Genomic DNA, 16540 nt, shown 5'->3' with positions numbered 1-16540 from the left:
CCCCATTCTGAGATTTGCCCCAGAGATGAGCAAATTTACTCAGGCCCAGGATTTGGCAAGAACTCAGGTAGAAATAGCAGACCCCCAGTTGCTATTTTTCACCCCAGAGAAGGAAGCTCTTGTGAATTATCGCTAGATCAAAACGTGTTTAGAACACCACTTGAGGAGAGGTGAATACTTCACTTGGAGGGCTACTGTCCAAAACCTCAGACAGGGCTTCTTCTGCCTTATTCCTATTGTTACTAATCTCAGCTGAATGTGAATCTTTCCTTTTCAACAGCTGCTTTAGCTGCAAATTTAATGGCGGTATATATGCATGAAATATTGGAGTGCGTTTCTTAATTAAATCTTGATTATCTGGGTTACTAAGGATAACAGTCTCATCTTCAAAAACTGCAACTTGCATTATTATTATTGTTATTTTTTAAGTATTTACTCCAGGTTTTTGACTTTCAATTGGAAGTCCCTCCATAATATACATTTTCGTCTACCATCTAATGTTAGACTATCCAGACTTGACAGATGACTTTGTACTTTATGGATTTTCCAAGTTGTACTATTAGTCCATGCTGTAAACAGTGTATTGGCCCATGTTTTGGTCATAAGTTGCCTCTGGATGGGTTAATAGATTTTCTTCTAATGAATCTCAGTTGATTGATGTGGTGCAATCAACTTGAGTCCTTGGTCTTGTTTCATCCATTCTCGCACTCAAATCGCAGTTGTTATTGATTATGAGCTTCAGCCGGCAAGTCTGAGTCTACTCCCAACAGAACATCCTGATCAGCCTTGATTATCCTTGTTTTCTGTTCCACTAGAACAGTCTGTTGTTGTTCCGTATGAACAGATGCAGTATTAAGGTGATAATACAGAATCAATGTTGTTAAGACATGCAGCCCCATCCCGCCACTACTGGCCTGTCTGTATCTGGTTCTTCACTTCCTCTTTTGTGAACAAAGTCTCTGAAATCTTTCTTTTCTGGTACAACTTTAATTGATTGGCATGGTAGAACAGATAAATATAATATATGGAGATATACCTATCTCATAGAGCTGGAAGGGACTTTGAAAGATCATCAAGTCCAGCCCCCTGCCTTTACTAGCAAGACCAAGTACTGATTTTGCCCTAGATCCCTAATTGGTCCCCTCAAGGATTGAACTCACAATCCTGGATTTAGCAGGCCAATGCTCAAACCACTGAGCTATCCCTCCCTCAAAATTTTTTTTATCAGCACTAGCCCTACATTGCAAAGCAAACGTGTTAATTTTTAAACTGCTGCACTATCGATGTCAGCAACAATATACAATGTGCCACACAGGCTCAAATCATCCATTAGGCTCCAATCCTCCAGTACTCTCATAATAACATTAATAATAAAAAGAACAGGAGTACTTGTGGCACCTTAGAGACTAACAAATTTATTAGAGCATAAGCTTTCGTGGACTACAGCCCACTTCTTCGGATGCATATAGAATGGAACATATAATGAGGAGATATATATACACACATACAGAGAGCATAAACAGGTGGGAGTTGTCTTACCAACTCTGAGAGACCAATTAAGTAAGAGAAAAAAAACTTTTGAAGTGATAATCAAGATAGCCCAGTACAGACAGTTTGATAAGAAGTGTGAGAATACTTACAAGGGGAGATAGATTCAATGTTTGTAATGGCTCAGCCATTCCCAGTCCTTATTCAATCCTTTGTTGATTGTGTCTAGTTTGCATATCAATTCCAGCTCAGCAGTCTCTCGTTGGAGTCTGTTTTTGAAGTTTTTCTGTTGTAATATAGCCACCCGCAGGTCTGTCATTGAATGACCAGACAGGTTAAAGTGTTCTCCCACTGGTTTTTGAGTATTATGATTCCTGATGTCAGATTTGTGTCCATTAATTCTTTTGCGTAGAGACTGTCCGGTTTGGCCAATGTACATGGCAGAGGGGCATTGCTGGCACATGATGGCATATATCACATTGGTAGATGTGCAGGTGAACGAGCCCCTGATAATAAACCAACCAGTCATTAGCTTGCTCCATTCTGTGCTGCTGACCCTTAACATGTTCCTACAACTTGTAGGAACACGAATAGGGTGACCCGATCACCCAGGTCAAATATCGGGATGCGGGGGGTGGGGCAAAAAAAAAACAAAAAAAAACCCCTCCTCCACAAGTGCTGGAGGGAGGCCCCAGAGACGCAGGGGGAGCACGGTGCCGTGAGTGAGAGTCCGGCCTGGCCCCGAGCAGGCAGGACTCAGTTGGGTGGTAGGGCGAGGAGGGGGGCGGCCCACGGGGCCAGGCGGCGGCTGTTCTCCCCCCCCGGGCAGCGGGACTCGGGAGCAGCCGCTGCTGCAGCTCCCACTGCCGCGGGGGGAGGAAGCGGCCAAACTCGGCGGCTACGGCTGCGGCTCTGGTGCCCGGGCCTGAACCCCCTGAGCCTGGGCCTGCTGCGGGGAACCCAGCAGTGCGCACGCTGCACCCAGCCCCTGGCCAGTTGCATCTGGGCTGCTGCCCAGCTGGTGCAATCCCGCGGCGGCCCCGGAGTGGGGGCAGCAGGCCCCAGCCCCCCCGTCCTGCTCGGGTCCCGCAGGGGAACGAACGGGCCTGGGCTACCGATGCCTCCGCCCCGGGGCCGCCGCGGGATTGCACCAGCTGGGCAGCCAGCCCAGACGTGACTGGCCAGGGGCTGGGCACAGCATGCGTGCTGCTGGGTCCCCGCAGCAGGCCCGGGCTCGGGGGGTTCGGGCCTGGGCGCCAGAGCCGCAGCCGCCGAGCTTGGCCATCGGCCGCTTCCTCCCCCCGCGGCAGTGGTAGCTGCAGCAGCGGCTGCTCCCAAATCCCGCTGCCCGGGGGGGAGAACAGCTGCCACCTGGCCCTGCGGGCCGCCCCCCTACGCTCCCTACTGCCCGACTGAGTCCTGCCTGCTCGGGGCCAGGCCGGACTCTCACTCACGGCACCGTGCTCCCCCTGCGTCTCCAGGTCCTCCCTCCAGAGCTAGTGGAGGGAGGAGGAATGGTGAGCCTGGGGAAGAGGCGGGGATTTGGCGAGGGAGCCAATGGGGAAGGAGGGGGTGGTGCGGGGGGGCGGGAGCACTTCCGGGCTCCGGAGCATTTGCTTGTTTGTCCAGTGTCCCGACCTACCATCAGTCGGGACGCGGGACAAACAAGCAAATATCGGGACAGTCCCGATAAAATCGGGACGTCTGGTCACGTCTGGTCACGAACAAAGTCAATAAGCAAATTGCGGCTGCACATGATCTCACACTGGTGCTCTCTCTTTTGACAGCCCTTGAACCCTTTTCTTTTGTCATAAAAACATAAGAACGACCATACTGGGTCAGACCAAAAGTCCATCTAGCCCAGTATCCTGTCTTCCAACAGAGGCCAATGCCAGGTGCCCCAGAGGGAATGAACAGAACAGGGAATCATCAAGTGATCCATCCCCTGTCACTCATTCCCAGCTTCTGGCAAACAGAGGCTAGAGACACCATTCTAATCTTTCTTGTACACAGAGGAAGTGAGTCTATCCATAATATGGTGTGGGCCAGTCCATCAATTACATAAATGGTGTGCTGACACAGCATACGATAGGGACATAACATGATCTCCAATTTCACAACTGTTTTCTCTTTGGCCTTTGTCAAAATAGGCTTCTGCCAACATAGTAGAGAGAGAGAGCGGGCCTGGAGCAGAGGGCTTGGTGCTGAGGTCTGAACCAGAGGCTGTGAACCAAAGTCAGGCCATGTATTGAAGCGGATGCTTACAAGTTCATTGCCCAGTACGTGAACTTGGCAAAGCTGTTGCTAGTGTCCTCGGCACTAGAGATTTATGTAAATATATCCCAGCTAGTCCAGCTACATCCCAGACTAGTCCAAGATAAGATGGTTTGACAAAACAACGAACAGGGATGTTTTGTCCAAGATATCAGGAGCACACAGTTTGCTGGGATCTGGAGTGATCCGCCCAGGTGCTTGCCTTGCTGCTTGCTGCAATTTTACAAATGCATTCCCATGCCGGTCTGACCAGGCCCAAGCAACCCCTTTTTTCAGCAGTTTATACAGTGGACCTGCAATGGAAACCAAGTGAGGAATGAAGTATCAGTGGTGAGTGGTGTCCTAGAAAATATCATAAAGAAGTTAAGTCAGTGGACGTGGGCAATTCGAGAATTGCATCCGCCTTCTGGTAGGCTAGTGTTATACCTCCTCCAGATAAGGCGATACCTAAAAAAGAAAGTTATTAGAAACTTGTTGCCAGGGGATGTTGTGAAGGCCAAAATTATAACTGGGTTCAAAAAAGAATTAGGTGAGATCCTGGAGAATAGGTCCCTCAATGGCTATTCACCTAGATGGTCAGGGATGCTACCCCATGCGCTGGGTGTCCCTAGCCTGTGACTGCCAGAAGCTGGGAATGGATGACATAAATTGCCCAAGGAGGTTGTGGAATCTCCATCATTGGGGATTTTTAAGAGCAGGCTGGACAAACACCTGCAGGGATGGTCTAGATAATACATAGTCCTGCCTTGAGTGCAGGGGACTGGACTAGATGACCTCCCGAGGTCCCTTCCAGTCCTACGATTCTATGACCCACCCACAAACACACCCCAAACTCCCAGCTCCAGCCATTCCTCCCATCCCACAGCCCCGACTCTGACCCCCAGATACACCTCCACACACACCATCCCCTCGCTCCAAGCTTTACAGCTGAGCCAGGCCTGGCCTCTCCCGGCAGGATCGTGTCCGCCCCACGCCCTCCTCCGCCCCATCAGGACCCGCTCACTCCGCACTGCCCCACTGTCTTCGGCTCCGCTGCCAACACAAAGGGCTCCCGGGCTGGGGAGGGGGACAGGAAGGGGTGGATCCTACCCGGGCCTGGCCCTGCCCCGGGCGGGCCCCTCACAGGGTGTTTGTGACATGTGGGGACCAGCGCTCACGTTCGATGCTGAGTGTCAGGAGAATCCAGAGCTGGAGGTTGAACCCTGCAGGGCTCAGTGTCCGCATGTCCGTTCAGGATCATCTCCCTACCCTGCACCCCTCCGATGCTGAGAGATCAGAGCTGGTGACAGGAGCTCAGGGTCAGCCAGGGAATGAACAGGACTCGCTGGGCTCTCTGTAAGGGTCACTGAGGAATGAATGAGCTTTGGGAGCTAATATTCCTCAAAAACAACCAGGAGTCCGGTGGAGGCACTTTAAAGACTAACAGCTTTCTTTGGGCATAAGCTTTCGTGGGTAAAAAACCTCACTTCTTCAGATGCATCTGTTTGCCTCTGTTCCAGGGCTGGCGTGTTTGTGTAAAGAAAGCAAATCACACTCTGAAGAAGTGGGGTTTTTTTTACCAACGAAAGCTTATGCCCAAATAAATCTGTTAGTCTTTAAAGTGCCACCGGACTCCTCGTTGTTTTTGTGGATGCAGACTAACACAGCTACCCGTCGTAAGAAGGGTTGTAAGAACGTGTCAGGCATCTCCACTTTAGGATGCAGGATGCGTTAATCCTATTTATAATACTGGTAGCCCATGGTATGAAGACAGATTGTAAACCTCTGTCATTCTGTTCCTCCCCAAATAGGAAAAGCAGCATGAATTCAGGTAAAGCGCTCATCCCATTGAAGGCGAACGGGGCATCATGTAGAATCAAGGGACAAAGACCTGGTTGATTGAATTCCTCACTCCCCGGCAATATGCTCCATAGTGGGGCAGGTCAGGCCAAAGCTGAACGGGGTCTGGAGCAGAGGTGGGCAAACTACGGCCCGGGGGCCACATCCGGCCCGCAGGACCGTCCTGCCTGGCCCTTGAGCTCCCGGCCAGGAAGGCTAGCCCCCGTCCCCTCCCCTGCTGTCCCCCCTCCCCTGCAGCCTCAGCTTGCCGTGCTGCCAGTGCTCTGAGCAGTGGGACTGCGAGCTCCTGCTGGGCAGCGCGGCTGCGAGAACCGCCGGCCTGCCCCGGTGCTCTACACTGTGCGGTGCCCTGGCTGGCTCCGGCCGGGCGGCACGGCTACAAGTCCTGGTGCTCTGAGCGGCATGATAAGGGGGCAGGAACGGGGGGGTTGGATAAGGGGCTGGAGGTCCCGGGGGGGCAGTCAGGGGACAGGGAGCAGGGGGCGGTTGGATGGGGCACAGATTCTGGGGCGGGGGAGCGGTCAGGGGATGGGAACGGGGGGGATTGGATAGGCATGGGAGTCCCCGGGGGTGCCGGTCAGGGGGCAGGGGTGTGGATAGGGGTCAGAGCAGTCAGGGGACAGGGAGCAGGGGTGGTTGGATAAGGGGTGGGATCCCAGGGGGGCGGTTAGGGGCGGGGGTCCCGGGAGGGGGCAGTCAGGGGACAAGGAGCAGGGGGGGTTGAATAGGTTGGGGGTTCTGAGGGTGGCAGTCAGGGGGCAGGAAGTGGGAAGGGGCGGATAGGGGGCAGGCGGGGCCAGGCTGTATGGGGACACACCTTCCCCTACCCGTCCCTCCATACAGTTTCACACCCTGATGTGGCCCTCAGGCCAAAAAGTTTGCCCACCCCTGGTCTGGAGACTGACCTCCCCTTTTAGCCAAGAGCTCCTGGCTTCTTTCCTCCAGGAATCAGTGGGGTTGGGTGGGGTGGGGTAGGGCGAGGGGGGCACCCGGGAGCCCAGCTTGGCTGACAGGTTCTCTTTCTCAGCAGGTGAGGAAGTGGTCAGTCACGCTGGCAGACAGGCTGGGTGCGGTGAGACCAGTGATGCAGCTGTCCTGGGAGAGAAGCCGCGGCACACAGTGGAGTTCACTCGGCTTCATTCTCTGGATTCGGAGGTGATTCCTGGCCCCGGAGTAGCTTCCTGGGACCCCGGCCCTGCGGTGGGCTGAGTTTTCTGGTAGACGGGCTGTCCGTGTGCGGCTGATCTCTATTGCAGGAGTATTTGTGTAAAGAAAAGCAAATCACACTTAGAATCCACACAGACTCTGTGAGGGTGACCAGACAGCAAGTGTGAAAAACCGGGACAGGGGGTTGGGGATGGGGAATAAGAGCCTATTTAAGAAAAAGACCCAAAAATCAGGACTGTCCCTATAAAATCGGGACAGCTGATGACCCTAGATTCTGAGCGCTGATTTCTCCTCCCCTGGGAAGCCGACCTGCAGGGCCCAGGCCACCTCTCGCTCAGCAGCGGGACTATGCTGGTATCAGCAGGGTAACATAATAATGGGGGCTTTTCCTGGCATCCCCCCGCACAGTTCCTGCCCCCTGGGGTAACAAAGGGGCAGCAGCAGCATTGAGTTTCTGCCATTCTCAGCCCGGCGGGTCACCGGCCTGAAGGAGACACCGGGGTGAGTTCACTTGGGAGCCAGGGACTCACTAGACATTGAGTTTGGGGGGATTTCCCCAGCGCTCAGGAGGAACCAGCTAGGGCCAGGCAGCAAAAAGAGCTGGAAAAACTCCCCCACCCCACCCCCCGGCCCACTTCTTTCTCCTTCTCCCCCCTTTCAATTTCTCTCTCCTCTTCTCCTTGCTAGCCCCTTCCCCATCTCCTCTCCTCCTCTGGCTGAGAGAATGCGTCTCTTTCCTGTTCCCACGGGACCCGGGGGGCTCACATCCTGCAGCTCTGGGACTGGCAGACATGGGGGGGGCTGGAAATCTCTGGGTTCAGCCCCCGTCCCAGCCAGCACTGCAGCCCAGGTTGGTGTTTGCAGACACAGGAAGGGGCTAGAGGAAGGAGCCGGGAGAACAAAGCCCAGAGCCTGGACCCGGGGCAGCTCCTGGCCCAGACCAGACGCTGCTGCTCTCTGGGATCTGTGCTGGGGGGGAGCCCATCATTAACCCCTTCCTGTCTGGCCGGGGGGGCTTTCTCCAGCTGGGACCAGCCCCCGGGCTCTGCGCGCACCAGCCCCGAGGCTCTCCCCTGATACTTGACACTCTGGTCTCCTCCTGAGATGTTGCTCCATTTTTTCTCTCTAATCCTCAAAGGTCAGTTTAAAATCTCCTCCGATTTGGGATATTTTCCCACCCGTGTTATCTGCAGCAATTTGTCCTTGTTTGGGGGGGAAATTGTGAGTCATCCCCTAAATGGGGAAGGGCGCAGCCTGGGAGAGCCCTGAAATACGGCTGGCTCTGGGGTGGAATGGGGTGGCCATTCTCTGCAAGCAAATAGGCCTGGAAGGGGCACAGGAGGGGAAGGGAGAAGCAAGTGTCACCCAGTAACCAGTCCCAGCTCCCAATGGAAGTACCCCACAGCCACCAGTCCCCTGCCCATCCCCACCCCGCTGCCAGGGAGCCTTCTAGATCCACACCCCCTCTTCTGCCTTTTTAAAGCAGCTTCCCCGAGGGCTCCCTGCTGCCCATGGGCCTGGTGCTGGTGCACCAATTGAGAAGAAGTGGGAATGTTCTTAATGTTTTCTCTGAATACTGTGTGGGTGCCTCAGTTTCCCCTATGCAGTTCTTAAGTCTCTAGGTGGTGGGAATCAGGGGGTGTGATTGTTGCAGAGCTCTAGAGGGCCAGTGTGATGGTGTCTGCACAGAGAATGGCCGACATCCCATCTCCTGGCAACTGATGGCCTGGGCCCCTCCTCTTCTGCAAGGTGCCAACGGAAGGTGTTGGAGAACAAAGAGATCAGGTGGCCTCCTGGCCCGGGACAGAGTCAAAGGCAGAGGAGCTGCTGGAGAGTTTCAGTTTGGAGCTGGCTGGGGAAATGGAGGGAGGTCCAGATGGGGCTCTGGCCTCCCTGGCCCCAAGATGGATCTGACTAAGGGGTCTTGGTTCTGTACCTACAAGCTCTGTTTTAGACCGTGTTCCTGTCATCTAATAAACCTTCTGTTTTCCCGGCTGGCTGAGAGTCACGTCTGACTGCGGAGTTGCGGGGCAGGGCCCTCTGGCTTACCCAGGACCCCGCCCGGGCGACTCGCTGTGGGAAGCGCTTGGTGGAGCAGGGGCAGCTGAATGCTCCAAGGTCAGACCCAGGAAGGTGGAAGCTGTGGAAGCTTCTTGCCCTGAAGACAGTCTGCTGAGAGGAGGTTCCCCAGAGTCCTGTCTGGCTTTGTACGGAGCAGTTCCAGAGCATCACCCGGGGACTCCGCAACATTACCATTATTGTTATTTTTTATTATTATTTTCTCTGGAGGCTGGACTTTGAGTAGATCGTGACCAAGAAATTTGGACCTTGACAAAAAAGAATGGCTTACCCCTAAGAATTGTGTAGGCTTACATTCCTTATGTCCTACTGGCCATTTCCTTTCCCTCCTTTCAGTTAAAAGCTTTTGGATTTTGTGTAGAAACTTTATTTCCAGGAGCGGAGGCTGCCTGCATGTACCAAGTACCCACTAGATTAGAAGGTGACAGACAAACACCCTTAAGATGAGGCAGCCGTCCCTGTCAAAAAAATTATCTCCCATCTTCACTTGAGTGACAGCCTGAATCATTCCTTATCTGGGCAGAGCTCAAGAAATGGAATCAGCAGCAACAACAAAACCATCTGTACGTAGCGGGAACCAACACAAAATGTGCTTTGAAAGGAGGTGTCTCCTTCCTTCTGGGGTAAAATTTGCCCTTAGGGTCATTGATTTTCATTTCCTTTCTCTGAAAGCAGAGATGGGGTTGGTGCTACCTCAGGCTGGGATGTCAAGCCCATGTCCCCATCTGTCCGTCACTCTGGGAATCTGTCTCTACTCATGGGCTGCCTCCAGCCTGTCTGGCCAGTTCCTGAGAGCACTGTGGAGGTGAGTCATTTGGCATAAGTGGCACCTGGGAGAAACACTCCTGTCAGAGGCATTGGTGGTATAGTGGTGAGCATAGCTGCCTTCCAAGCAGTTGACCCGGGTTCGATTCCCGGCCAATGCAGTGATGTGCCCTTTTCTTGGCCAGGAATTCGTTTAATTTCAGTCACGTTCTACCCATTTATCAATGGAATGAGAGAATTAATGTCCCAAATCAAGGATCTTGTAGCAAGTGTGGGAAGAGGAGCAGCGTGGGCAGTGCCATGGGGGTAAGAGGCCGAGTGGGGACAGGGCCTCGGGGTGAAGCCTGTGTGGGCCTAGGGAGAAGAGGCTGAGCAGGGTCAGAGCCTTGGGGTTGAGCCTGTGTGGGGCCATAGGGTAAGATGCCAAATGGGGTCGGGGGGTGGAGGGGCTCAGTGAGTAAATTCCTCAGAAATCTCACCCCTGGGTTTGTAATATCAGGCCCCAGCAAACAAGTCCCTCTGTGTGTGAGCGGGACGGTCCATGTGTGTCTCAATGTGAAGGGAGGGGCTGTGAGGGAGAGGGTCCATGGGGTGTTGGTGTGAGGAGAGGGGCTGTGAGGGGGAGGGTCCATGGGGCTGTCAGTGTGAGGGGGAGGGACTGTGAGGGGGGAGGGTTATGGGGTGTCTCTGTGAAGGGAGGGGCTGTGAGGGGGAGGGTTATGAAGTGTCAGGATGAGGGGAGGGACTGTGAGGGGGAGGGATATGGGGTGTAAGTATGAGGGGAGGGTCCACAGGGATGTCAGTGGGAAGGGGAGGGGCTGTAAGGGGGAGGGTCCATGGGGGTGTCAGTGTGAGAGGGAGGGTCCATGGGGTGTCGGTGTGAGGTGAGGGGCTGTGAGGGGGAGGGCTATGGAGTGTCTCTGTGAGGGGAGGGGCTGTGAGGATATGGTCACCTCCAGGCAGCAGGAGCCCCCTGACATGGGGGTTTACTACCTCCTCCCCCCAGGTGCTTTGGGGGGCCCTAGGGCCCAGCATGGAGCTGCTGTCCCTGCAGGGTCCCTGGGAGTCACAAAGGGGTGATGTGAGATAACTGCCCCGTCTGTCCTGGGGTGGGGGCCTGGAGCCCCTGGAACAGCCCTGTGGGGAATTCACTGTCTGTGGAAAAGCACGTTTAGGACTGGGGATTCCCAGCTGCGTTACAGCGGCAGGAAGGAGAAGAGAGTTAAAGCTTTAGAACAGTCTGGGTGCGCTAGGTGTGGAGGAGGGTGCCCAGCTCTCAGTCTGCAGAATGGCCGACCCCGAACGTTCAAAAACCCTGAATCAGGCTCACCAAAAATCACCAGATTGACTTTGAAATCAGGAGATTCTGTACAAATAATAGATTTGAGGAATCTACTGTATTTATTTGTCTTCTGCTTGATATGCCTTTAGGGCTCACTGGGGTGACATTTTGAAGCTTTCTCCACAGCCACATACTGTTTCTTTAAAAGCCAAGGCTGAAATCATCACATGCTCACTGGACTCCAGGAGCTGGGGCTTGACGGAAAACAATCATTCTCATGAGACTCATGGCAAAATCATGAGCGCTGGCAAATCGATTGAGTCTTTATTCCCCCCCTCCCCCCCCGAGCTCTGCCTTGACAAGTCTGAAGTGGAGAGTAAAGCTGCTGCCTTTGCTGATGGCTGAACTCAGGTCCTGAGAGTGGGATATCCAGGCACGGCCAGCGACACCAGGACAGCTCCCCGAGCAGCTGCCTGGCCTCAGGGGCGGTCTGAGCCTGCAGGGCCCCCGGGGGGCAATGAAGCAGCTGGGTCAGGCTGGGCACCTTGATTCCCAGAGAACGGCCCTGGCTCCCTGCTCAGCAGCAAAGAATAATTTCTCCCCCGTTCCCCGATAAATCAGCCTGGAGCTAAGTGCAGAGCTGGGGGTTTCTCCTTTCACTCCTGCTGGGGAGTGCGGGGTCCCAGGTAGGGTGACCAGATGTCCTGATTTTATAGGGACAGTCCTGATTTTGGGGACTTTTTCTTATGTAGGCTCCTATTACACCCCCCCCACCCCGTCCCGATTTTTCACATTTGCTGTCTGGTTGCCCTAGTCCCGGGGGGGCGTTTCTAGAAGAGAATTTGGAACTGAACTGGGGGAACCAGGCACCAGCCGTTCATCACAGAAAGCTCCCGTTCAGACAATGTCTTTATGGACAGTTTTGTTATAATGGGGGTGTCGCCCAGGGGGCTCAGGCCCCCGTATCAGTGGAGCACGTGGCTTTGGCTAGAAGGCAGGCGTGAGGAAGCTGGAGCAGTCGGCCATCTTTTGGAAGCCACTGCGTGCCTCAGTTTCCCCTGCATGATGCACTGTGACCCAGTGGGGTGGGAAAGGGCTGTTTGCTCTCAGGGGCGGCTGAGGGACAGAGGTGGGGGTGTCGCCAAGCTGTAGGGGGGGCCTTTGCCCCTCTATCAATGGAGCCTCTGAGAAGACAAAGGCAAATACAACGGCCCGGACAGCGACCCCAAGCAACCAGCCACCCAGAGGGAGCCGGACCCCCCCATACCAGGAAAGGGTTAACAGCTCCCCACACGCACACACCCCAGGCGACCCCCTAGATCTGGCTGGGAGAAGTAGGGCAAAGGTCAGCGCACGGCCCTGCCCTGCCCCCACTCGGGGGACGGGGCAGCCCCCAGCGCGACACAGGCCCCGCCCCCAACGGGCGCGGCGACGCCGGCTGCTAGCCCCGCCCCTCCCCCGCTCCAGGCGCGCGCCGCGGCCCAACCGCCCTAACGGCCAAAAACGGCCGCAGCGGCGTCAGCGCGCGCCGAGGGGGGGGGGAGAAACCTTCGTCACTTCCGGTCCGTCTGAGTACTGCGGTCCGGGGGGAATAGCCCGGCATTAACCCCTCCGTGCCCGGCCGGCGGGGGGGGAGGGGGCTTTCTCCAGCTGGGACCCGCCCCCGGGCCGGAGCCCCCCGGTGAGCGAGAGACGCGGGGGGTGGGGCTGAGGGGGGGGCAGGGGCGAAGCCGGAGGTGCGGGTGGGGGAGGTTAGTGGAGGGGGTTGAACTGTCGATGGGCAGCAGGAAATTCCCGGGGGAGTTAATTGGATCCGGTCCCTGTCTGTGCCTTTGCCTCCCCCCCCAATATAGCTTCTCTCCCGTTCTTCCCCTTTTCTCTCCCCGTGTCACACGTGGGTGTAAAACCCGGGGCGCCCCCCCCATTTCCCCTCCCCCGATCCCTCCTGTTCTCCCCATAACCCTCCAATGTCCCTTTACAGCCCCCTCCCATGGGGGGTCCCCACCCACTGTACCTGCAGCCATTTGTCCTGCCCATCCCCCACTGCTGCCCCCTTCCCTCATCCAGGGACCTTCCAGCTCCCCCTCCCCAGCTCCCCTCCCCAGCCCCCTTCAAACTGGTCCCCCCCAGGGCTCCCTGCGGCCCATGTGGGTGATGGTGGTGGAGGGAATTATCACTTTGTGTTTATGTGTTAGACAGTCGTAAAATTCAGTCAAACAGTCCCCCTTTTCCCTCTAGTCATTTAACAGCAATATAAAATTCTCTTAGATCTTGGTGTTTTTCTCTTCTACGCCTCTACCTCGATATAACGCTGTCCTCAGGAGCCAAAACATCGTACCGTGTTCTAGGTGAAACCGCGTTATATCGAACTTGCTTTGATCCGCTGGAGTGCGCAGCCCCGCCCCCCCCCCCCGGAGCACTACTTTACCGCGTTATATCCGAATTCGTGTTGTATCTGGTTAGAGGTGTATTATCAAACATGTTGTTTGTCACCCATTTTCTTCCCCCATATTCAAAGTTTGATCTCAAATACGCTAACATTTTGCCCCACGGTCTGTCTAATTCTCTATTACTCATGGAATATGCCCTGGGAATTTTTTCTGTCTCTCTAATTATGAAATACTAACAACGTCTCAGATTTAGCCCTTTTCTCAGATTTTTGAACATGGACATGAAATCTTTGTAAATGTTGCCCATTTTCTCTCTATTCCTTTATCAAATATTGATGGGAAATAACCTCAGTCTCCACAGCTGATACAAAATCCCTCTGATTTTCCTCTTTCCTCTCTTATTTACAAAAGTGGATCCAAAATTCCTTAGATTTTCACCCTATTCTCTTTCATTGCTGAACATTAATCTCAAATCTCAGGTTTTCTCTCTTTCTATGTCATTATCAAATGTCTATTAAAAATCCTCTCAGATTTGGGGCTGTTCCCCATGTTCCTAAATCCCAGCAACTTCTCCTTTTTTGGAGGGAACCTATTGCCCTAAATTGTTCTCCTTCCTGGAGGTTGCAGGGGGTAAATTGCCCAGTGATCATCTTTCCCCCTCTCCTTTGAGAATCATTTGTTTCCATCTTTATCTCTGTTAAAAGCTTTCCCGATGAAAGAGACCAGCCACATATTTAATAGACTTCAAAGCTAGAGGCCTCCCCCTCATTGGCCCGTAACAGGAGGGTTGGGTGGCCGCTTTTCTTTTCTCCAGCCAGCACAGGATGAGGAATGTTAGTCCAGAAGTATCCCAAACCCCATGACAAAGGGTCTCCATGAGGGGTTGCTTCCCACAGTGCTAAGATGCAGCCACCTCTGGGGTGGATCCAGGGTGGCCATTATTTTTTGCTTTTCTCCCCCTCTTCCAAACTGCAGAAACTTTAGGTTCTGGGGAGTAAACTGTTGCCCTGAGTGCTGGTCTTAGATCTGTGGAGTAAGGGAGGTGAGAAGGGGGTTAGCACTCGCATCCAGTGATCTGTTGAAGAGGATTCTGGCCTCATCCTTTCTGAACTGTGTTTCTGGTGTCATTGAGACCAGTGTTAATCCGGAGTCACTGCAAGGAAAGACAAGGAGTGACCCCAGATGAACAGTTGGGCAAATGAGATCAGCACCCGTCCCTATGGGGAGGTGGTTTCATTAGCTGCTCCCCCCAGAGAGCTCTGGTTGTTGCTATGGGAAGGAAGGCTGCTCAGACTCTCTGTCCCTCTGCTCGGATACGGGGGTTCAGTTTCCTGGGTCAGACACTGCAGCCTCCATTGTGATCTCCAGGCTTAGCAGCTGCTGCTTTCTCAGGAGGAGGGGGAGAGAACCTGTACTGGGAAGTGACCTGAATTAAAGCTACCTCTGTGCCCAGCCAAGATGAGGACTTTCTCCAGCTGGTACAAGCCCCCTAGAGTAGCCTTAGGCCCTGTTAATACTAAATTCTGAGCCAGAGACTCCAGGTAATTGAGAGAGACCTCAGGGAAAGTGCTGGCTCTTGTCAGTGCTTGGCTGTGTGTGTGCTCTCTGCGTGCTGCACCAGTTCTGGCCAGGTAGCCGGCACCACAAGCCTGGATCGAACTGCCCCTAAGGACCACAGACTTGGGTTGAGTGGCAAAGGCGCTTGTTAATGATGCACAGTCCTAATGCCTGGCAGACTGTTCTGGGACACTAGCACATGGACGCCCGTTACAATGGACTTGGCTCAGTGAGTGGTGGGACTTTCCACCCCCTCTGTGACCCCTCTCTTCTACACTGATACAAACAAGTTCTGTATTACCCCTCTGACGTGGTTAGTTACCACCCTTCACCTTGTGCTTGGTGATTCGATCCAAACATCTCTATCCATCACCCTGTCCTGCCCTGATCTTTAGGAGGGGTCAGTGTGTCCCTGTATCATCTCTGGGGAGTGTGTTTATACCATAACTTTGTATTGGGGTGCTCTGATACTACCCCTCTGCTAGGTGTTTACGTGACTTCTTAGCGCCTGGGACTGCTCGTGTTTGTGCAACGCCAGCCCTGTTCTTGTCAAGTTCAAGTACCAGACAGTGAATTTGCAAGCAGGTATCTGTTTTGTAATCGGGCCAGACTTTTGCTCATAGCCTGACTCTTGCAAACTTTGCTTTGTATCAGCAGGGCTTGATTTTAGTTTGGGCCTTAAGCCTTACCCCAGGCCTCCTGTCTCAGGCTTTCTCTTTCTACTACACTGGGGACTAGCATGAAAGTGACTCTGTGCAAACAGCCCCTCCTCATTTCTCCTCCCATTAGCAATTGCAGGAGCAAGTCCAGCCATGGGAGAGCAAAGAACCCGGGAATGGGACTTCTCCAGCCCGAGGGGCAGGGAGGGGGGACAGGGGAAAGAGACTGAAAGGGGCAGTGGGAGAAGGTAGCCACCCCTGGGTGGAATCACTTTCCTGTAAACAAAATGAGGAACAGAGAGACGAAAAGCCAGTTCCGGACTCCATATTCCCCTGCTGGACTGTGGCTGCCCTGGTGTCCGTGTCAGAGGGAATCCTCCAACGTAACTCCTTTGGTTCTGCTCTTTTCTAATAAAGACTTTGTTACTGGACAGGTTTAAAAATGTCTCTGTGAGCTTAGACTGGCAGGTGGGGCCAGGTCTACGCTATAATAAAGAGATCAAGCAATTTCCCAGCATGGCAGAATCTATCATGTTTGTCCGAAGGGAAAGGGCCTGGGGGAATCATGATGTGAAATGAACTAAAGCCTGTTCTGAAACCTCCACAATTGCCCTTCTCGCCTTGCCAGGCTGCAGAATGACGTCCATGTCTCGCTCCAGCTCATCCCGTCCTCCCATGGGACAGGGAAGAAAAATGGCTGCAGTGGAGTCAGTTCAGGTAGGGATTAACCGGGGTGGCTGGTGGGTTCCTGCAGGAGGAAGAGGGATCAGAAGAAGTGGGCTGTAGCCCACGAAAGCTTATGCTCAGATAAATTTGTCAGTCTCTAAAGTGCCACAAATACTCCTGTTCTTTTTGCGGACACAGACTAACACGGTTGCTACTCTGAAACCAGCAAATACACAGGAAGTGGGAAGGTTTGTGCAGTCTGGTTTGGAGGTTGGAGCGGGGCAGGAAACTCACAGGCTGGAGAAAGGGAGGAGGCCAGGTTGTGGCAAACCTGCCAGGACTAGTTTAATAAGTGGCCTAGATTCTAGGAACAG

General features: G+C 53.9%; 1 protein-coding gene and 1 non-coding gene across 2 annotated transcripts in view; both read left to right on the top strand.

The window, feature by feature from the left end:
- The window catches only part of LOC128823365 (zinc finger protein 420-like), a 64385-nt gene that overhangs the window by 12791 nt on the left and 35054 nt on the right, over positions 1-16540 (top strand). The window contains exons 4-5 of the mRNA XM_054005609.1: positions 3639-3723; positions 16129-16217. Coding sequence (XP_053861584.1) covers positions 3639-3723; positions 16129-16217 — 174 coding nt within the window. The remainder of the gene's footprint in view (positions 1-3638; positions 3724-16128; positions 16218-16540) is intronic.
- On the top strand, positions 9702-9773 carry TRNAG-UCC (transfer RNA glycine (anticodon UCC)). The gene has a single exon. It is a non-coding gene; the product is annotated as a tRNA-Gly (tRNA).

Source organism: Malaclemys terrapin, chromosome 15, assembly GCF_027887155.1.
Source record: "Malaclemys terrapin pileata isolate rMalTer1 chromosome 15, rMalTer1.hap1, whole genome shotgun sequence".
Taxonomy (NCBI): domain Eukaryota; kingdom Metazoa; phylum Chordata; order Testudines; family Emydidae; genus Malaclemys; species Malaclemys terrapin.
Note: the sequence above shows the minus strand (reverse complement) of the source record. Positions and strands in the feature narration are given on the sequence as shown.